The sequence below is a fragment of the Crinia signifera genome, chromosome 9 (genome assembly GCF_055691185.1).
Source record: "Crinia signifera chromosome 9, ASM5569118v1, whole genome shotgun sequence".
NCBI classification, from domain to species: domain Eukaryota; kingdom Metazoa; phylum Chordata; class Amphibia; order Anura; family Myobatrachidae; genus Crinia; species Crinia signifera.
The window spans coordinates 132,526,167-132,547,052 of record NC_139225.1 but is presented as its reverse complement, the minus strand read 5'-3'; the positions used below and the strand labels follow the sequence as shown (position 1 = coordinate 132,547,052).

The 20,886-nt window shown below is 47.9% G+C and overlaps 1 protein-coding gene across 1 annotated transcript in view; it reads right to left on the bottom strand.

Annotated features, from left to right (window-relative positions):
• Window positions 1-5,388: 5,388 nt before the first annotated feature.
• TMEM91 (transmembrane protein 91) overlaps window positions 5,389-20,886 on the bottom strand; it is a 42,165-nt gene continuing 26,667 nt past the window's right edge. Inside the window, exons 3-4 of the mRNA XM_083159834.1 lie at window positions 8,001-8,144; window positions 5,389-6,518 (exon numbers count right to left, since the gene is read on the bottom strand). Coding sequence (XP_083015960.1) covers window positions 6,360-6,518; window positions 8,001-8,144 — 303 coding nt within the window. The 3' untranslated portion in view covers window positions 5,389-6,359. The remainder of the gene's footprint in view (window positions 6,519-8,000; window positions 8,145-20,886) is intronic.

Here is a 20,886-nt window from a genome sequence, read left to right as displayed (position 1 = left end):
AGATTCTGATTGGTTTCCCATAGTAACATCGTGGCCATAATTCAGATCGGATCGCAGCACAAGTTTGTTCTCAAAATGGGCAAAACCATGTGCACTGCAGGTGGGGCAGATGTAACATGTGCAGAGAGAGTTAGATGCGGGTGAGTTATTTTGTTTCTGTGCAGGGTAAATACTGGCTGCTTTTTTTTTACAAAGTAATTTAGATCTCAGTTTCAACACACCCCACCCAAATTTAACTCTCTCTGCACATGTTACATCTGCCCCACCTGCAGTGCACATGGTTTTGCCCATTTTCCAAACAAATTTGTACTGCGATCAGATCTGAATAAGGGCCCGTATGTGTGATAGAACTCCAATCTTAGAAAATTTCCTCTGTACTCTCCATGCTACACTTTGTAATTGTCCCTCTGTCAGTGGCTATCCAGGTGGCTGACAGACAATGATCAGATCAACAGCCTAGAGGTCGACACCAAAAGTTCAACATGTGCAAGGACATTGACAAGGGTCAATACAAGCAAAAGGTTGATATGGACAATTTGTCACATGAAAACAATGATGTAAGCCAATGAGGAGCAAAGCGGTATCAAATTGAGGCCTACATGCTAAGGTGCCGATATTGACACAAAAAAATGCAAAAAATTCATGTCAACCTTTCCACCTGTCAACATTTTGCTTGTGTCAACCTTTTGTCAATGTGGACCTTGAGCATGTCGATCTAATGACTGTTGACCTACAGAGTGTCTGTGGTCTATACCAACCTTGCTTTAGGCTTCCTGGTAATAGGCTGGGCTATATTTGTAATGCACCGTTGCTTGTCCATTTCAGAGTTGGCAGCACTCCTGTCCCGATGCCGATAACCCTCGCTTAGCATTGGTGCTATCACATACCCGCAGTGCAATGTACATGGTTTCTGTCTCGGAGAAAGACCAGCACTCTGCTCCTAGGCGATCACATTTATCCATGGGCTATTCACAAGTGAGAGCTGAGGATGGAGAGGACAGCAATCCAGCCAGAGTGCTGCACAGGAGAAGTGATGGGCAGGTAGAAGTGTGGGATGAGCTATCTAGGCAAACAATAACCGGAGAGAGGATGGTCTCTTCTGGAGCATTGTACAAAGAGACAGTTGGCGGACACTCAAAAGATACCAACACATCCTTTATCCGCCTTCCACCATTTTCCCTACTTGACAAGTACAGGCGGCATTCAGACCCAGTGGCCAGGTACCAAGCATATAAGGACACCTGGTATCTCTTACAGATAGCTCATGAGAAGAGTGAAAAGGAGGTACGCTATAAAATCAGAGAGAAGATGAGGTCTGCACCTCCACAATCTGGGTCCCGACCTCTCCCAACACCAAATTTCTATGTGAGCCCTACAGAGAACATGCGGCATGGGTTACGTTGGGCTATCAGGCAAGACCTAGCCAATGGGAAGATACCACGAGGGAGCAACGCTTAGAGATGTTGATCTGATCTGGTGTAACGATTGAATAAAAAAACTGTTGTGTTGTACCCATTGCCTCTGGTTTCTGTTCCCCAAACTTGTTTTAAAACCCTCAATAAAAAAAAAAGAATAATGTTGTTATCTTAAGAACAACTAAGAGGGGGGAAATGTTTAATTCTATAGGCTCTACTGTATTTGCCTCTACCACCTCTGATGGGAACTATTCCACGTGTCCACTACACTTTCTGTGTGTTTTCCTGAGATTTCCCCTGAATTTCCCTCCCTCCAGCGTCAGTGCATGTTCTTGTGTTCTAATACTACTCTTCATTTGAAGAATGTTTCCCTCCTGGACTTTGTTAAAAAAGTCCAGGAGTTTCTATCATGTCCCCCCTTTCTCTTTTCTGCTACATACTATACATGTTAAGATTTTTTGTGCTGTAGGCCATGCATGTTTTAGTTGCCCTTCTTTGTACAGTCTCTAATGTATTTATATCCTTCTGGAGATATGGCCTCCAGAACTGAACACAATACTCTAGATGAGGTCGTACCAATGACCTATACAGTGGCATTATTACTTCTTTCTTTCTACTGCTGATACCTCTCCCTATGCAACCCAGCATCTGACTTGCCTTCCGCATTGCTTTGTTACATTGCCTCCCTGCCTTTAAGTCCCCTGAAATAGTGACACCTAGATCCATTCCCTTATACTGTAAACTGGTCTTTGGATTTCTGAGACCCAAGTGCATGCTTAACATTTTTTGGCATTAAGCTGTAGTTGCCATGCTCTTGACCATTCCTCTAATCTACCTAGATCATCAATCATTTGTGTAACCCAGGGCTGGGCAACACCGGCCCTCCAGATGTTAATGAACTACACATCTCAGGATGCTTTGCATTCGTTTTGCAATGTGGCCATGCTTAAACTGATGCAAGGCATGCTGGGATGTGTAGTTCATCAACATCTGGAGGGCCGGTGTTGCCCAGCCCTGGTGTAACCCCTCCTGGTGTGTCTACCCTGTTGCATACCTTTGTATCATCTGCAAAAAGGAATTCTTCCCTTCAATATAATTTGCAAGGTCAACAATAAAGATATTAAATAACACTGATCCAAGTACATATCCCTGTGGTACTCCACTTGCAACCTTCCCCTCCTTTGACTGTACTCCGTTTACTACAACTCTCTGTTGGAATGCCGGCGTTGGTACCCTCACCCATTTCAAAATTCCAGTGGTGGTGTTCCGAAGGCAGCCGGCATCCCAATTACACATGTTCAGTAGACCGGAACCATCAAGAGTAAGTCCTGTTGGTAGAATATGCTGCTGTTATGTCATGTAGAAAGATGCCTTTTTTCTTCTTTAAAACAAATATATAAATATATATAAAAAAATTCTAATTCAGGTGTTTGTTAAAAAAAGATAGTAAGACAAAAAATAATAAAAAAAACATTAGTAAGAAAAAAGGTTTGAAGAATGTATATGTCTATAATGTTTGGTATATGTATATAATGACATTAATAGAGGGTCTCTAGGATCAGCTTACAAAAAGGCATTTAACGTAAAATCTATGTTCATGCCTTTTGGATGGAGCGTCTGTAATTCGAAGATCCATCTTGATTCTATTTGCTTTCCATTTTTCATATGATCCTCACTCCTCCAATGTTGGTTAAGTTTTTTTTCTAGACCTGCTGGATCCTTTCCATGGAATTCAGCAACATGGTTCCATAAACTGTGGGTTGTCAATCCTCATTGGAAATTATAAATATGTTCTTAGATTCTTATTTTTATCTGGCCGACATATTGTTTCCCACAGGGGCAGCAGATTAAATATATAGCCCCTTCTGTTTCGCAGGAGATGTGATACTTTATTTTATATTCCTTGACTGTTCCTTGTGAAGAAATTTTTTGTTGTTGGTTTTGGTGAAGTTTTCCTTCTATTTTTTGACGCTTTACAATTGAGGCAAGCGTGGAATCCATAAGTTCTCTCAGTGTTGATCATTTCTTTTGGTCGTATGAAACGTGAATCAAGTTCCTGTTTCAAGTTTTTGGCTTTTCTATAAATTATTTTTGGTTTATTTGTTAGTAATGGTTTAAGGTCCTCATCCAAATGGAGGACATGCCAATTTTTTCTCCAGAATTTTTTCAAAAAGTTGGTGATTGCTGGTGACTTGTGAACTACATTTTGGACCTTATTCTGGTCAACATGCAAAGCTGAGAATTTCACAAACGGCCGCCCCCCTCGCTCACCAAGTCTGCCCGCATGCATGCGAATGGATGTTTAGCATACACACCCATTCGCAGCCTTGGGTGCGGGGGTAAAATCATTAGATGGTCGGGGACCATCAAATGATTTCTAAAGCGCTCGCAGATGTAAGACACCGCTCTGCTGTTTTACATCTGCGAGCGCCCTGATGTCAGCTGCCCGCCCCGGCATCACAGGCGCATTTACATGAGAGAACCCAGCGTTTTCATGGGAACGCCCATGTTCTCATGGATGCGACCCCACCCCGCCACCCCCCTCCCGCACTGCTAGAAGCGAACAGGATGGTGAAAAAGCAGTTCGCCATGCCGGCTCGCACCAAGCATCTGCACATGCACATAAATGTGCATGCACACGCACAGACGCTAAACATCGCTCCCGATGATTCTTTATTTCCAAAGTTCTTGATTTGTTCTTGATTATTTTTTTCCTGTCCAGATCAGCTACAATCTTCAACTGGTCTTTCAGGATTTGTTCTTTATATCCTTATTGTGCAAAATTCATTGTCATAATTGTACTTTGTTCTAAAAATGTCTCTTTGTTGGTACAAATCCATCGTAACCTTTTGTATTGTTCTATTGGGGATTTTTTTTTACCAAATTCCGATGGTGATTGCTATGAATAGGTAGAATATTGGAGCTGACACTCTACCTGTATCACTCAGAGAGGAGCGTCATTGCTGTGTGCACTAATCCAGGTCACTCTCCTGTCATCCAGATAATCAGGGATAAACCACAGCTTGTTAATTAGAACTACTCAAGGGCACAGGAAGGAAGGAAAGTCGAAGTGACATGGATGTCATCACCGGGATGCGGTCGGCAATAAAAAGGTCGATAGTCAATAGATCAACCACTATTGGTTGACAGGCCATAGGTCGTCACATGAAAAAGGATGACATGCTTTAGGTCGACATGGACAAAATGCTGACACATGCGCTAGGTCGGCGTGGGAAAGGTCGACATGAGTTTTGCAAATGTTTTCCCAAAACATACTTTACTATGCAATTGGACATTGAGCTAGATTATAATAGTGTGCCCGAAGTATGGCGAGCTATGCGAGGTGGGCGCCGGGGGGGGGGAGGGGGGGAGTTGTCTGCGGGGCTATGGTTACCCGCTGCCATCTGCCCCTGCCGCCGGTGCTTCTGTCTGCGGGCCGGGTCACGGCTCCTGCTGCTAATAAAAAACAACCCCCACCCGTAGGGTTATCAAATCCCCCAACCCCGTGCGGCCGGTAGCTCCTGCCGCCGGTGCTTCTGTCGTGTCCTAGCGGTGACCTCCTCTAGCATCCTCAAAAACTGTCTGCATTATGGGGGCAGCCATTTTCTGAGTGTCGCTTTTTATTTGCTGCAGGAGCCGGGAGAGCCAGGACCCGACAGAAGCGCCGCCGGCAGGAGGTACCGGCCGCACGGGGTTGGGGGGTTTGTTAACCCTACGGGTGGGGGGTTGTTTTTTTATTAGCAGCAGGAGACGGGACCCTCAGACAGAAGCACCGGCGGCAGGAGGTACCGGCCACATGAGGGGGGGGGGGATGTTATTGCCCGAATTTGCGGCAGGAGGGCACAAATTTAATAGTTACGCCACTGAGTCGACCGATTGACTCACAACCTTCTTACTGTCAGCGTATGACCCATACCCGTCATTACCGGTGACAGTGTCATTTCAGGACAACCAGGGACATTAATGCCAGACACAGCTGTAACAACAGTTTATCCAATCAGGGCTCAAAAACCAACAATGAAATCATCGTTATGCAAATCCAGCCATAATTTAATATTAGTGCAGGCCCAGTAATTAGCACAAAGGAGTGAAACGAGTTCTCAGCAAGAGACGGGCAGTGTGTCGCTCCTTCCATGAACATTCACTTTATTTACAAATTTTGATTAGAAAAAAAAAAATATCAGACAGCAATATATATTTATAGGATAATTCAGACAAAATGGAAATTCAGATCTAGATGGAAAATCCTAAGTAAATCCAGGTCCCAGGACGCTACTTATCCAGGATTCAGCATTCACTATAACTGCCGTTTCCCCAGCTACCTTGTGAGCTCCTCCCACCACTGCACTTCCATTGTGTCTGACAATAGAACCGGCCTGCAGCAGTGAGGAGAGTTAGGTGGGCTGTCCGGGTCCACTCGTTGCTGCCAACCTGGTCTTTTTCACCCTGTGGCATGCTGTTCCGGGGCAATACTATGCCAGTGGGCGGGTCAGAGCTCCAGGTTCTGTGGGGCCCCCAACAGAGTGCTGGGCCCCAGGTAATAGCAACAAGCTTTCTGAATTTACATTTTTCGTTGGCATATCCTTTAAATATAATTCAAAATACTTCAATAAGAAAGGACAATGTTTTATTATGTACACTTCCACCTCCCTCGGCAGCTACTGGTTGCCCACTCATCATGTCTTTGTGAAATTGTGTCAAGTTTGCAATTAATCCCACATGGAGTCAAATCATCAGAATGTTCAATCAGTTTAAAAGATAAATGAGTTTGGTCTGATTAGGAAATTGGACATCATGTGTTTATAAAGTGAGGCTCTATGGTGGGAACAACCCTTGTGACTCAGCCCCACCAGATATGACCAGTGTGCTCTTCCCCCGGGAACTGTTGGTTGAGCAGTGGTCCCATTCGGAGGAGCAAAGTTCTGCAGGTTGGTGTCCAGTCTCCTAGGTTGGGGCTCTGTTGGATAGGTAGGCGATTAGTGCTACCACAGCACCCACGTAGGTGCAAATGCCCAGGAAGATTGAGAGAACAGCCAGCAGGAAAGTCTGTCTGGAAGCCACACTGGCACCGTGGTAGTCACCTTGGGCTGAAGCCTTGTTGGTCTGTAGAGAAAGGAAAATCCCAGTTAGCAAGCTATACAATGACTTCTGCTCTATCATCTCGCCCGGACCTTCTCCTCTGATTCCTAATCCAGTGTCTCCTGGGTCCTCATCTCCCAAGCTTTATCTGCCACAGCTGGGAGTGCAATGGATGCTTAACCATCTCTGATGATCAGTAATGTTGCCCCCGGGAACACCGATGACTCATTATATGATTACTACTATGTTAGATTATTTTGTTGAAAGCCACAAGGTTTCTCCATAAAAAGGTTCTTGCATAATTCAACAAGATCCATAACCTCATGCCTAGCTATTTTATGGGCCGATTCAGACGCAGCCTAGTTTGCAGTTCTGTTGCAGGCCCTTTGTACATTGGGGATTTAACTGAGGTCAGCAGAGTCCCAACAGCTACAGTTAGTGGGATGTGTGGAATGATATAATTGTTTAGTGGAAGATCTCCCAAATTCAGTCCACAAGACAAACTAACAGTCCAGGTTTTAGCACGTGTGGTTACATTAAAGTGGCCGAGATCAAACCTGCAAAGCTATGGTGCCTCGAGGACGGAATTAGGGGGGTCCAGCAAACCCCTCCCGCCAAATGTCTGGCAGGTGGCAGTGCGGGTTCGCCCGCACAAGCTGCAAATGGATGTTTAGCATAAACATCCATCCGTATGCCGCGGGTAACCTCCCACATTTTCCCATGGTCCCCGACTGTGGAAAGATGTGGAAGGAACTCGAATATAAAAGTGACTTTCAAGTCCAGTGATGTCCGGTGATGTCAGCTGCCTGCCCCCCCGCACCCGCGTCACCGCCTCATTACCATGAAAACGCCCAGGTTCTCATGGGAAGGCTCATGAAACGCTGGGCGTTCCCACATGGTAATGGGGCTTCCCGGCGCCCCCTGCCCTTCTCCGCCCCCTGCTCCCCTTCTAGGGTGTGTGCACCCGGCGAACAGAATATTCGCAGTGGGTGCACACACCCTTTGTTTGCACATGCGCAGAAACGCGCCTGCGCATACGCGCAACATCGGTCCTCAGTGCGAATGCACAAGAATAACCCCCTGTGTGCGGTATGTGCTAAGGGTCCAGTGTACATATGGGGGGTCTCTGTGTAATGTGGGTATACGTCGTATGTATAAGGGTGCACTTGTTGGCTGAATATTGCCTGTCTGTGCTGTCTGCAGGTAACTGGTTCCATCAAAACACACAAAGGAACTCCAGACAATGAGACTGACTGACACATACTCACCTTATAGTGCGGTTATTACTATTTATTGTATGTTATGCTGCATATTCTATCAATGTTAATGTTATGCTGTAATGACAAATACTGAGCAGAAGAATAAATAAATGTACGTCAGGTCTGCAGCTTTCTGTACAAGTTTCTGGGCATTTTATTTGTGTCCCTCCCCCCCTCCCATCATGTCCCGTTACACCAGCAGCCCCCAGAACAGGCCGCCATGTTGGCACTACCCCCCACATCTCACCTTCTGTGACAGGAAGAAGGCAGCGATGCCCAGGGGCCAGAAGCAGCAGAGCATGGAGAACACGGCCAGCCCGAGGTAATCCTGGGGCAGGAGGAGCGAGAAATGGCTCTCGCTGTCTGTGTCGCTGTCACTGGAAGAGTCGTTCTGTGGGGGAGACAGAGGCAGCAGTGATCAGCAGAGACAGCGGGAGCACAATGCACAACACAAACATGATACATATAGGCATAGGCGAATCTAGAATTATGGTAATGGGTGGTCCCAGATCTAGAGACAACAGCAGGGGGACCTTTGCGCGGCGTAGCCGCGCGTCAAAAAGGGGCGTGGCCTCACGTGAAGGAGGCGTGGCATCACAAAAAGGGGTGTGGTATTACACTTTAGACCATACACAGTAATGCCCATTACACATTTTAGCAAACTCCGTAATGCCCATTACACATAAAGCCACACGCCGTAATGCCAATTACACATAAGGCCACACACCATAATGCCCATTACACATTGTGCCACACATCATGATGCCCATTACATACTATATAACAAACCGTAATGCCCATTACATATTTGCCACATAAGTGCTGCTTACCTACGTGCTCATTGCTAGGGGGTTCTTGCTTGATGGCACCATAGTACCCATTACACATGATGCCGCACATCATAGTACCCATTACACATGATGCCGCACACCGAAGTACCCATTACATATGATGCCGCACACCATAGTACACATTACACATGATGCCGTGCACCATAGTACCCATTACACATGATGCTGCACACATAATGTCCCTTACACATGATGCTGCACACATAATGTCCCTTCCACATGATGCTGCACACCATAATGCCCCTTACACATGATGCTGCACACATAATGTCCCTTACACATGATGCTGCACACATAATGTCCCTTCCACATGATGCTGCACACCATAATGCCCCTTACACATGATGCTGCACACATAATGCCCCTTACACATGATGCTGCACACCGTAATGCCCCTTACACATTAAGCCACACATTATATGTAATGCCCCCACATACTGCCACTTGTAGCGTCCCTTAAGCAATGCCCCCAAAAGTGCCACTTACTGTAAATTTTTATATGAGCCTTCGCTGCTGCTGCAGGGAGAGATGGAGAGTGGTGCAGCTGCTTCTATGGGGAGAGGAGCAGAGCGCAGCGCAGAGCACGCTCCCACTCCCCTCCTGATGTCCCCTCTAGCCGAGTGGACATTTTAAATATTGTGCGCGCTGTTGTTGTGCGTGACATCGGGGGAGCACACCGGGCGCCGGCACCACATGATTAAAGGGGGGGCGGGCTGAGGTGAAATCTAGCAGAAGAATTGGAGCGGAAGCTGCAGGGGTGACAGTCATTGACAGCTGGACAGAGAGCTGCTCGGCTGTATTCAGAGCACTGCAGGTCACGGCTGTTTGAAATAATGCCCCTTTCACAACAGAAAATGCAGGGATTTACCCGGGAATATGGTCTCAGGATCATGCATGGACATTCCCAGGCTGACCCCTTATACACCAGCCTAGTCCCTGCATTTTCGGTGTGAGGGGGAGAGACAACCACTCCCCTCTCCCTTCCCCCCTTTAACCAACCAGCTATATCTTCAGAACCAACTGACCCATTTACATGAGACCAGTATCATATTGAAGAACTTTTGAGTTGGCTTCGAATGATTTTGGTCCCGTGAAACTGGGCTGTTTGGTTCCAGAGAAATCTGCCCTCAAATAACATAAACAGTCATGAAATTACAGTTAAGAAATGAAAAAAAAAAAACGGTTTAACCTCAATATCCCTGGAACCAATTAACCCATATGGATACAGCCTGGTATCAGATTGAAGGCCCAGAGATTTGGGTTCGACTGAGATTAATCCCGAGCTTCAGTGATGCCGAAAGGGGAACTGGCAGCCGTTGAACTGGGTGGGGGTCGGAATTAGCGGGTCCCATGTTATCCTATAGGGAAAACGTTCCAGCTTTGCCTGGCCGTATCTCCGGTTCCCAGGGGGCTAGAGACACAGGGCTGGGCTCGTTGGAAAGCCCCATCCATCAGCTACAAAATGGGCTAATGGGTGGTCCTGTGCACCCCCGGACCACCCCCTAGATTCGCCTATGCATATAGGGCCTTATTCAGATCTGAACGCAGTACAAATTTGTTATCAAAATGGGCAAAACCATGTGCACTGCAGGTGGGACAGATGTAACATGTGTAGAGAGAGTTAGATTTGTGTGAGTTATTTTGTTTCTGTGCAGGGTAAATACTGGCTGCATTTTTTTGCACTGCAATTTAGATTTCAGTTTCAACACACCCCACCCAAATTTAACTCTCTGTTACATCTGCCTCATCTGCAGTGCACATGGTTTTGCCTATTTTAAGAACAAATTTGTACTTCGATCAGATCTGAATAATCTGTAGTACACTGCAGTACACACAGCACACACAGTATACATTAACATTACTCCACACACATCCACACACTAATCAATGGACAGCACACATCCTTATTTCTGTGCTTCCTCTAAACTGGCACAGTACAATGGGCCTTATTCTGGTTCACGCTTTCTGACAAAATCCTTCTTAGATGGACAAAACCATGTGCACTGCAGAGAGTGCAGAGAGAATTAGATTTGGGTGAGTTATTTTGTTTCTGTGCAGGGTAAATACTGGCTGCTTTATTTTTACACTGCAATATAGATCTCACTTTGAAGTAAAACCCCACCCAAATCTAATTCTCTCTGCACAAGTTACATCTGCCCCACCTGCAGTGCACATGGTTTTGTCCATCTAAGAAGGAATTTGTCAGAAAGAGTGGACCAAAATAACCCCCAATGTCTGGTATCACAGAGCAGTGTATGTAAGCAGGTGGTGACAAGGTGTACGTGAGCGGGAGGTGACAAGGGGTACGTGAGCGGGAGGTGACAAGGGGTACGTGAGCGGGAGGTGACAAGGTGTATGTGAGTGGGAGGTAACAAGGGGTAAGTGAGCGGGAGGTAACAAGGGGAATGTGAGCGGAAAGTAACAAGGGGTATGTGAGCGGGGGTATGTGAGCGGGAGGTAACAAGGTGTATGTGAGCGGGAGGAAACAAGGTGTATGTGAGCGGGAGGTAAAAAGGGGTATGTGAGCGGGAGGTAAAAAGGGGTATGTGAGCGGGAGGTAACAAGGGGTACGTGAGCGTGAGGTAACAAGGGGTATGTGAGCGGGAGGTAACAAGGGGTACGTGAGCCTGAAGTAACAAGGGGTAAGTGAGCGGGAGGTAACAAGGGGAATGTGAGCGGGAAGTAACAAGGGGTATGTGAGCGGGGGTATGTGAGCGGGAGGTAACAAGGTGTATGTGAGCGGGAAGAAACAAGGTGTATGTGAGCGGGAGGTAAAAAGGGGTATGTGAGCGGGAGGTAACAAGGGGTACGTGAGCGTGAGGTAACAAGGGGTATGTGAGCGGGAGGTAACAAGGGGTACGTGAGCCTGAAGTAACAAGGGGTAAGTGAGCGGGAGGTAACAAGGGGTACGTGAGCGGGAGGTAACAAGGGGTACATGAGCGGGAGGTAACAAGGGGTATGTGAGTGGGAGGCAACAAGGTGTACGTGAGCGGGAGGTAACAAGGGGATCGTGAGCGGGAGGTAACAAGGGGTATGTGAGCCGGAAGTAACAAGGGGAATGTGAGCGGGAAGTAACAAGGGGTATGTGAGCGGGGGTATGTGAGCGGGAGGTAACAAGGTGTATGTGAGCGGGAGGTAACAAGGTGTATGTGAGCGGGAGGTAACAAGGTGTATGTGAGCCGGAGGAAACAAGGTGTATGTGAGCGGGAGGTAAAAAGGGGTATGTGAGTGGGAGGCAACAAGGTGTACGTGAGCCTGAAGTAACAAGGGGTAAGTGAGCGGGAGGTAACAAGGGGTACGTGAGCGGGAGGTAACAAGGGGTACATGAGCAGGAGGTAACAAGGGGTATGTGAGTGGGAGGCAACAAGGTGTACGTGAGCCTGAGGTAACAAGGTGTACGTGAGCGGTAGGTAATAAGGGCTATGAGAGCGGGAGGTAACAAGGGGTACGTGAGCCTGAGGTAACAAGGGGTACATGAGCGGGAGGTAACAAGGGGTACATGAGCGGGAGGTAACAAGGGGTACGTGAGCGGGAGGTAACAAGGTGTACGTGAGCGGGAGATAACAAGGTATACGTGAGCGGGAGGTAACAAGGGGTACGTGAGCGGAAGGTAACAAGGGGTACGTGAGCCTGAGGTAACAAGGGGTACATGAGCAGAAGGTAACAAGGGGAACATGAGCGGGAGGTAACAAGGTGTACGTGAGCGGGCGGTAACAAGGGGAACGTGAGCGGGAGGTAACAAGGGGAACGTGAGCGGGAGGTAACAAGGTGTCTGTGAGCGGGAGGTAACAAGGTGTACGTAAGCGGGAGGTAACAAGGGGAACGTGAGCGGGAGGTAACAAGGGGAACGTGAGCGGGCGGTAACAAGGGGAATGTTAGTGGGAGGTAAGGTGTACGTGAGCGGGAGGTAACAAGGGGTACATGAGCGGGAGGTAACAAGGTGTCTGTGAGCGGGAGGTAACAAGGTGTCTGTGAGCGGGAGGTACCAAGGGGTACGTGAGCGGGAGGTAACAAGGGGAACGTGAGCAGGCGGTAACAAGGTGTAAGTGAACGGGAGGTAACAAGGTGTACGTGAACGGGAGGTAACAAGGGGAACGTGAGCGGGAGGTAACAAGGTGTCTGTGAGCGGGAGGTAACAAGGTGTCTGTGAACGGGAGGTAACAAGGGGAACGTGAGCGGGAGGTAACAAGGTGTCTGTGAGCGGGAGGTAACAAGGTGTACGTGAGCGGGAGGTAACAAGGGGAACGTGAGCGGGAGGTAACAAGGGGAACGTGAGCGGGCGGTAACAAGGGGAATGTTAGCGGGAGGTAAGGTGTACGTGAGCGGGAGGCAACAAGGGGTACATGAGCAGGAGGTAACAAGGGGTACGTGAGCGGGAGGTAACAAGGGGTACGTGAACGGGAGGTAACAAGGGGAACGTGAGCGGGCGGTAACAAGGGGAACGTGAGCCTGAGGTAACAAGGGGTACATGAGCGGGAGGTAACAAGGGGTACGTGAGCGGGAGGTAACAAGGTGTACGTGAGCGGGAGGTAACAAGGTGTCTGTGAGCGGGAGGTAACAAGGTGTCTGTGAGCGGGAGGTAACAAGGGGTACGTGAGCGGGAGGTAACAAGGGGAACGTGAGCAGGCGGTAACAAGGTGTAAGTGAACGGGAGGTAACAAGGTGTACGTGAACGGGAGGTAACAAGGGGAGCGGGAGGTAACAAGGTGTCTGTGAGCGGGAGGTAACAAGGTGTACGTGAGCGGGAGGTAACAAGGGGAACGTGAGCGGGAGGTAACAAGGGGAACGTGAGCGGGCGGTAACAAGGGGAATGTTAGCGGGAGGTAAGGTGTACGTGAGCGGGAGGCAACAAGGGGTACATGAGCAGGAGGTAACAAGGGGTACGTGAGCGGGAGGTAACAAGGGGTACGTGAACGGGAGGTAACAAGGGGAACGTGAGCGGGCGGTAACAAGGGGAATGTGAGCCTGAGGTAACAAGGGGTACGTGAGCGGGAGGTAACAAGGGGAACGTGAGCGGGAGGTAACAAGGGGAACTTGAGCGGGCGGTAACAAGGGAAATGTTAGCGGGAGGTAAGGTGTACGTGAGCGGGAGGTAACAAGTGGTACATGAGCGGGAGGTAACAAAGTGTCTGTGAGCGGGAGGTAACAAGGTGTCTGTGAGCGGGAGGTAACAAGGGGTACGTGAGCAGGAGGTAACAAGGGGAACGTGAGCGGGCGGTAACAAGGTGTACGTGAACGGGAGGTAACAAGGTGTACGTGAACGGGAGGTAACAAGGGGAACGTGAGCGGGCGGTAATAAGGGGAACGTGAGCGGGAGGTAACAAGGTGTACGTGAGCAGGAGGTAACAAGGTGTACGTGAGCGGGAGGTAACAAGGTGTACGTGAGCGGGAGGTAACAAGGGGAATGTTAGCGGGAGGTAAGGTGTACGTGAGCGGGAGGTAACAAGGGGTACGTGAGCAGGAGGTAACAAGGGGTACATGAGCGGGAGGTAACAAGGTGTACATGAGCAGGATGTAACAAGGGGTACTGTATGTGATCGGGAGGTAACAAGGGCGGGAGTTTACAAGGTGTACGTGAGCGGGAGATAACGAGGGCTATGTGAGCGGGAGGTAACAAGGTGTACGTGAGCGGGAGGTAACAAGGGCTATGTGAGCGGGAGGTAACAAGGTGTACATGAGCGGGAGGTAACAAGGGGTACGTAAGCGGGAGGTAACCATGGGTACGTGAGCGGGAGGTAACAAGGTGTACGTGAGCCTGAGGTAACAAGGGGAACGTGAGCGGGAGGTAAAAAGGTGTACGTGAGCGGGAGGTAACAAGGGCGGGAGGTAACAAGGTGTAAGTGAGCGGGAGCTAACAAGGGCTACGTGAGCGGGAGATAATGAGGTGTACAGTACGTGAGCCTGAGGTAACAAGGGGAACGTGAGCGGGAGGTAACAAGGTGTATGTGAGTGGGAGGTAACAAGGGGTATGTGAACGGGAGGTAACAAGGGGAGCCATACATTTATCCCTAGCCTTCCAATTAGCGGGGGTGTCTTAGAAGTGTGAGCTGATATGTGTATGAGATTCGTGAGTAGAACCAAAATAGATCCTTACAAGGGAAGGAACTGGACATGTCTACTGCATCCGCCAGGAAAGAAATTATTAGAACAGACCATTAGCTTGGTTCTGAAGAAACACTGTTTGATACATATCTAAATTTGAGAAGGTGAAACCACTCTGCAGCAGGGCCGGTGCAAGGCACCAGAGCGCCCCAGGCAAGTCGGGGTGGTGGCACCCCGGTGTCTGCCGCCCGGGTAACTGTCCTGCGGCGCTGTAAAGCTGGCGGCGGCGGCGGCAGCGGGGGGTCCCTGCAGTCAATAAGAAATAACGAGCGCTATCCGCCGGGCTATGCAGAAGCGCTTCTGTTTTGGAAACACTGGCCGCACGGTGCACGCTGATTGGCTGAATCTCAAAACCAAAACAGAAGTGCTTCCGCATAGCCCGGTGGATAGCATCGTTATTTCTTATTGACTGCAGGGACCCCCCGCTGCCGCCGCCAGCTTTTACACACATATACGCCGCAGGACAGGTACCCGGGCGGCAAGGGGGGGGGCGAAATACCGCCCTCCGGTGGCCAGCGCCCTAGGCAAATGCCTAGATTTGCCTAGTGGTGGCGCCGGCCCTGCTCTGCAGTTTAGGTGAGAGCCAGAATAAATATCTACTAGTCCTCAGGAAACTTTTAGTTAATAAATTAAATGAATACATTTACTAAAGGTTGATTTTGAATTGATTTGAAATTGGTCTAAAACCTACTGCCAACAACTGGTAACCAGTGCTTCGTGCTGGGAAATTACATTAACATCTTGGCGTTAATTGGCTGAGACACCTTAGGACACCTGTAAGCCAATGCTTCCCAACCTGGAATACTCATACCCAGGGCCGGATTTGTGCCTAGGCCCATGAGGCACCAGCCTCAGGGCGGCACCAATTAAGGGCAGCAGGCAATCTGACATTCTGTTAAATGGCACAGCGGGTGGGCAGCGGCGAGTGACGAGCGCCACCGCCGCAGTCATGAATTATCATTTGTCGGCGGCAGCGCCGCTCATCACCTGCCACTGCCCACCCACTCTGCCATGCACATTACATCACCGCTTAGTGCCTGGGTCCGACGGTCCCCCTGTGCATCCGGAAATGGCTCAGGCTCACTGCTGCCGGCGCCCGCCCATTGGCTACTCTACACACACACAGTCTATTGGCTGCTGTGTATCCAGCAGCTGAGCTTAGCGGCACGCAGATCCTCCCTGCGCTCAGTCAGTCACAGTGTGTGAGCCAGAGACTGACGGAGACACTGTGCTAATCACTGTACTAATAAGTGCCTCCCTCCCTCCGGGTCCTCCTTACAGTGAGCAGTCCAGAGTGCTAAAAAAAATATTAAGGTGGGCTACAATTAAATTTTTATGAAACACATAAATAACAATGTATATACATATATGATTACATTAAAATAGGGGGAGGGGGGGCACAAAAATGTTGTGCCTAGGGGCGGCCTGGCCCCTAAATTCGCCCCTGCTCATACCCCTGGGGGTACTCTGTAGAGTGGTTGGGGGTACTTGAAAATAATATTGTTTTTCAAACACATTTTATTTGAAGATTCAAAATAGTACAGTTCAAGAAGACAAATAGTGAATATCAAGTAGAGTGTCTTGCACAATCATACAGTCGCACAGATGTCTCATATAAATTGAATGAACTGATTGTAAGCATGACTGGTGCATAGACACTGGTGCCACATAGCATCACCAGGCAGAACAGATTCTACATAGACATCCCCATTCATAACGTAATTACTATTTACTTTTTTTTATACAAATACCATATAATAAAAAGAAAAACCATAACAAGGGGGTCAGACAAACAGACAAATAGACAAAACACGGGGTGAGAACAGAGGGGAAAGACATGGGTTAAAGGGTGACATCCCATTAATAGTTATACAAATCAGGGCGAGTCATATGTGCTAGTACACGACAGTATGGTTGTATTAGATTCATAATCAGGAAGGCAAGACCCTGGGGAAACAACGTACTTCATGCATTATGTCACTGTCTTATCAGGTACCATCAGGTTTTTTTTGTATAGACGTAATATCTGTGTTTGGATATCGGTGGGCTGGGTTTCAATGTATGGACCCCATTTTTTATAAAAGTGTGTCACCCCTGTTTCTACAGTATATCCGGTAAAGTGGCCTGTTTTTCCATATACAATGTTTTGAGTAGCATATTTTTGGTTTCTAGAATTGACGGGCCGTACATTTAATCCAATGCCCTAGTATCAGTTTTTTCACGCTCCCCATAGTCACCGTCAAGGTAGGCAAGAGGACTTCCTCAGGACCGTCTAGATCACAGTCACTAAAAAGGAGAGCAAACACACAGTGGGTTTCTTGGATACCTTTAGCCGGAAAAGATTATTAATCAGGGAAATAAGTTTGTTCCAATATGTCGCTATCTTGTCAAACTGCCAAAAGTTATGAAAAAAAGTGGATCTATATTGTCCACACTTAACACAGGAATCATGTAACCCCTTTGAATAGGTGCCACATAGGCCCTGTACAGTATTCTCAAATGTACCTCCTGAAGGGAGGCAGAGTGCAGATATTTTGACTTCAGTTGACAGTGTCTCAAGACAGCATCCCCCTCCGGGAGGGATGGTATGTCAACGACACAAGCCGCCATTGACCGGTTCCACTTTTTGGGGTGACATGGACCTCTGTATAGTATTAATGTAGCCTATGAGTGCCAGCGCATGTCAGTGAGTCCATCTGTGTGAATTGAGATGTTAGACCAAAAAGTCTCTTTTTCCATCGCATCAACAGATGGGGCAGAGTATAATTAAGAGCAGAAATTATGAAACACATTTGCAATATCTGCATTGGATTTTCTCAATACCCCATCTGGGCGGTGGACAGATTTAACAATAGCCGGGGACCGTCTACCCGCCAGCAGATGGTACCGTAACCTGCTGGCCTTGTTTCCAAAATGATGGAATGCACTATTCCTCTGAAAGCTATATACCATATACTGTCTGAGGTTGCCTTTTCCATATAATATTTAGTTTTTGCAGCCACAGTAGGATTGGTTTTAACACTTTGGAAGGACTGGGTCAACTGGGACTGCGCCTCCAGGTATGTGGAATCCAGCGCTTTTCCCCATTTTAAAAATAGGAGATAATGGCGCCTCTCAAGACTGACTTGGAGGTCTGCCAAAATAGTAAAGGGTCGTACGTTTCAGCCTGCAGGTTATGGTGTTTATAGTCCAACATAGAGCGGAACTGGATGGAATTGGAGAGGTAGGCGAGGAACCACCATTGGTGGACAGTCCCTTTATCTACATATGTAACCAGCTGCAGCCAGCAAAGAGTGTGGTCTGAGACACTTATAGTTTCAATCTTGGAATCAACAATTTTAGGGAACACATGTCAGGAAATGAGGATATAATCTAGTCCCGACAGAGTACCGTGTGCTGCTGAGAGGCAATCCCTTTCTATAGGGTAACATGCCCTCAACGAATCCACCAACTGGAACCTGTCACATAGGGAAGGGATATTAGTATCAGAGGATCGGTTATACCTCAGAGGAGGCATATTTCTATCTAGGGTGTGAGAGGCAACAGCATTGAAATCTCTGCCTACTATAAGGGTTTGGCCTGCAAAGGTGGTTAGTTTGGTATTCAAGGATACAATGAAGTCCCGGAAATTGACATTGGGTGTATAAATGTTGCATAAAACGTAGGAAGATCCATTAATAATTGCATTCACAATAACATATCTGCCCTGTTGCTCTGCATCAACTGATAACACCTTATAGCCAATAGCGTTCCTCAAAAGAATCACCACCCCTCGCGATTTAGAATGATAAGATGCTGAGGCCAAAACTGACCATCTCAGCATGTTCAGCTTAAGCACTTCTGGTGGGAGCAAGTGGGACTCTTGGAGGAAGGCAATGTTGAGGGACATTTTGTTGAGATATGTCAGAATTTTCCTGCGTTTGGCAGGAGTATTAAAACGGCCCACCTTTAAGGTGGCAATCTTAAGACTCGCCATTATTCATCTATTGGGAGCATACAAATAGTAGCAGGATGCACCTTAGGATGGGGGAGACAAGACATGAAAGGGAAAGTATGGACAGGGGGAGGGCAACACGTACACACAAAACACATAGACATAGTATACGTGATGGACCTAGGCCCAATGCGGGTACCACGATAAAAAAATCAGTAACTTCCGGCAAGGTAGAGACATAGAGGCTGCAGAAACCAACGAGCATAGCCCGAGGGCCCCTTAGCAGACACCCCCCCTGACCACCGCAACAACTTAAACATTGAAAAATGGACCCAAACCCCAACCCCCCGAAACCGTATAGGCAAAAATGTGTATAAATTGGAACAAAGCAGTGTCCACTTATGATCCTGTAAACTAGCCATCTAAATCAAAAGTCAGCATAGACAGTAAGGCCTTCAAGGAACTGTAGCTAAGCTGAAGTTTTGCGAGATTCATAGTCAACTGGAGGGAGTGCAACTGGGTATCAAGTATGTCCTTAGGCTGCTTACAACCTGAAAGTGCTGAGCAGTAGTTATACCCTTAGGGCCATTAAACATACGATAGTATTGTCAGCTCTCAGGTGGGAAGTGTAGCGGGCTAACATTCCATCAAACATAGCACAAGACATCCTGGGCTTCGGAAACACGGGTAACTCAATCAGCAACTGCTGCAGGTATATGGCCATCTTGGAAGTTGGGGCTGAAGGGGTCGGTATGTTTAGAAAGGTAGCTGTTGGAATCAGAGGCAGAAGTGAAATCTTTGGTGGTGTCACCTTCAAAGAGCATTAGACGTGCTGGGTATAACAATGCAAATTTCCTTTTGGATTTAAACAGCGTGATATAAATTGGGGAAAACAATTTATGGGCACGTGTCACCTCAGCCATGTAATCTTGAAAAATAAATATCTTAGCATTGTCCTGCATGAGGTCGCATTGCCTCCTAGAGGCCTCCCATATAGCTTCCTTGTGCAAGAAGTTGAGGCATCTGAAAATGGGCATAGGCGATGAGCCCGTTCAACAATCATATTTTGGCACTGATCCGAAATCTGTAGCAGAAATTTGAAGGAATTTATATAAATTTTGTCCCTTTAAGGGATTTATCCAAACCTACAAGCCGCAGCTTGTTCCTTCTTGACCTGTTCTCCAAATCGTCAATCTTATTCTGTAACTCACGATATGATGTTTGGAGATGAGAAGAGGAGGTTTTCAGTGTGGAAACATCATGGAAAAGTTCCCCCACTCTGCACTCAGTGGCGTGTTGTGCTTGGGCAATTTGTTTAAGCTGGGATGTGACATTCTCCATAGCAAGATTAAACTATGCTGCCTGTGCATCCTTTAATGGGCCAGTCTCCATGATGGCTTTTACCACCTCCCCATAGGTGACTGGAAGGCCCTCAGTGCTCGTAGGTGAAGCGGGCTGAGAGAAAAGTGCCTGTGTGCCTTGCTGGGACAGCGTGATATGCTGGGGCTCAGGCGCAGTGGCCATGTTGGATTTAGCCTGCAGTTTGGCAGTGCAGCTTTTCTGTGTCCCCCTCGGCATCTGCAGGGAGAGAAACCTCTCCATCCAACTCTGGAGCTGTACCAGAGTGTGGAGAGCGAGGTGCGTCGGGTCTTTGAAAGATACAGTAGGAGCAAGTTTCATCTTTGCTCCTTTGGTCATGGCTAGCCATGGCTATTCTATTGTTCTCAGCTGCAATACAATACGTATTGCAGCTGAGAACAATAGAATAGCCATGGCTAGTCATGGCCAAAGGAGCAAAGATGAAACTTGCTCCTACTGTATATGCGGCTGGAAAGTCGATGGGAACCGGGGCTGCAGTGCAGGTCACTTGTGCCACAGCCACCTACATTGGACTGGAACCAGAAGTTATAGAAAATAATATTATTAATGGCGGAAGAAGAGCAAGAAGTCTCCCGAAGGTGGAAGAAGTCTCCAATTGCCATGGAGACAATGTACGTTGCGTCACTTACAGTTCCATCTGCCCCATCATCAGTGTCTCCTTGTGCTTTTACCCGACCAGCAATCCACTGGGAGCTACCCCAGCTGCCCTCAGATGTTCAGAAGATCTGTGTTCATGTACTCCCCTCTGACATGGGTGGAGGAAGCAGGAGTTAATGGGAACCCTCAGAGACAGTACAAAGCCAGCGGACACAGAGGGACCAGACTCCTTACTGCACACTACTCCTCTGCTACTCCTTAATGTAAGG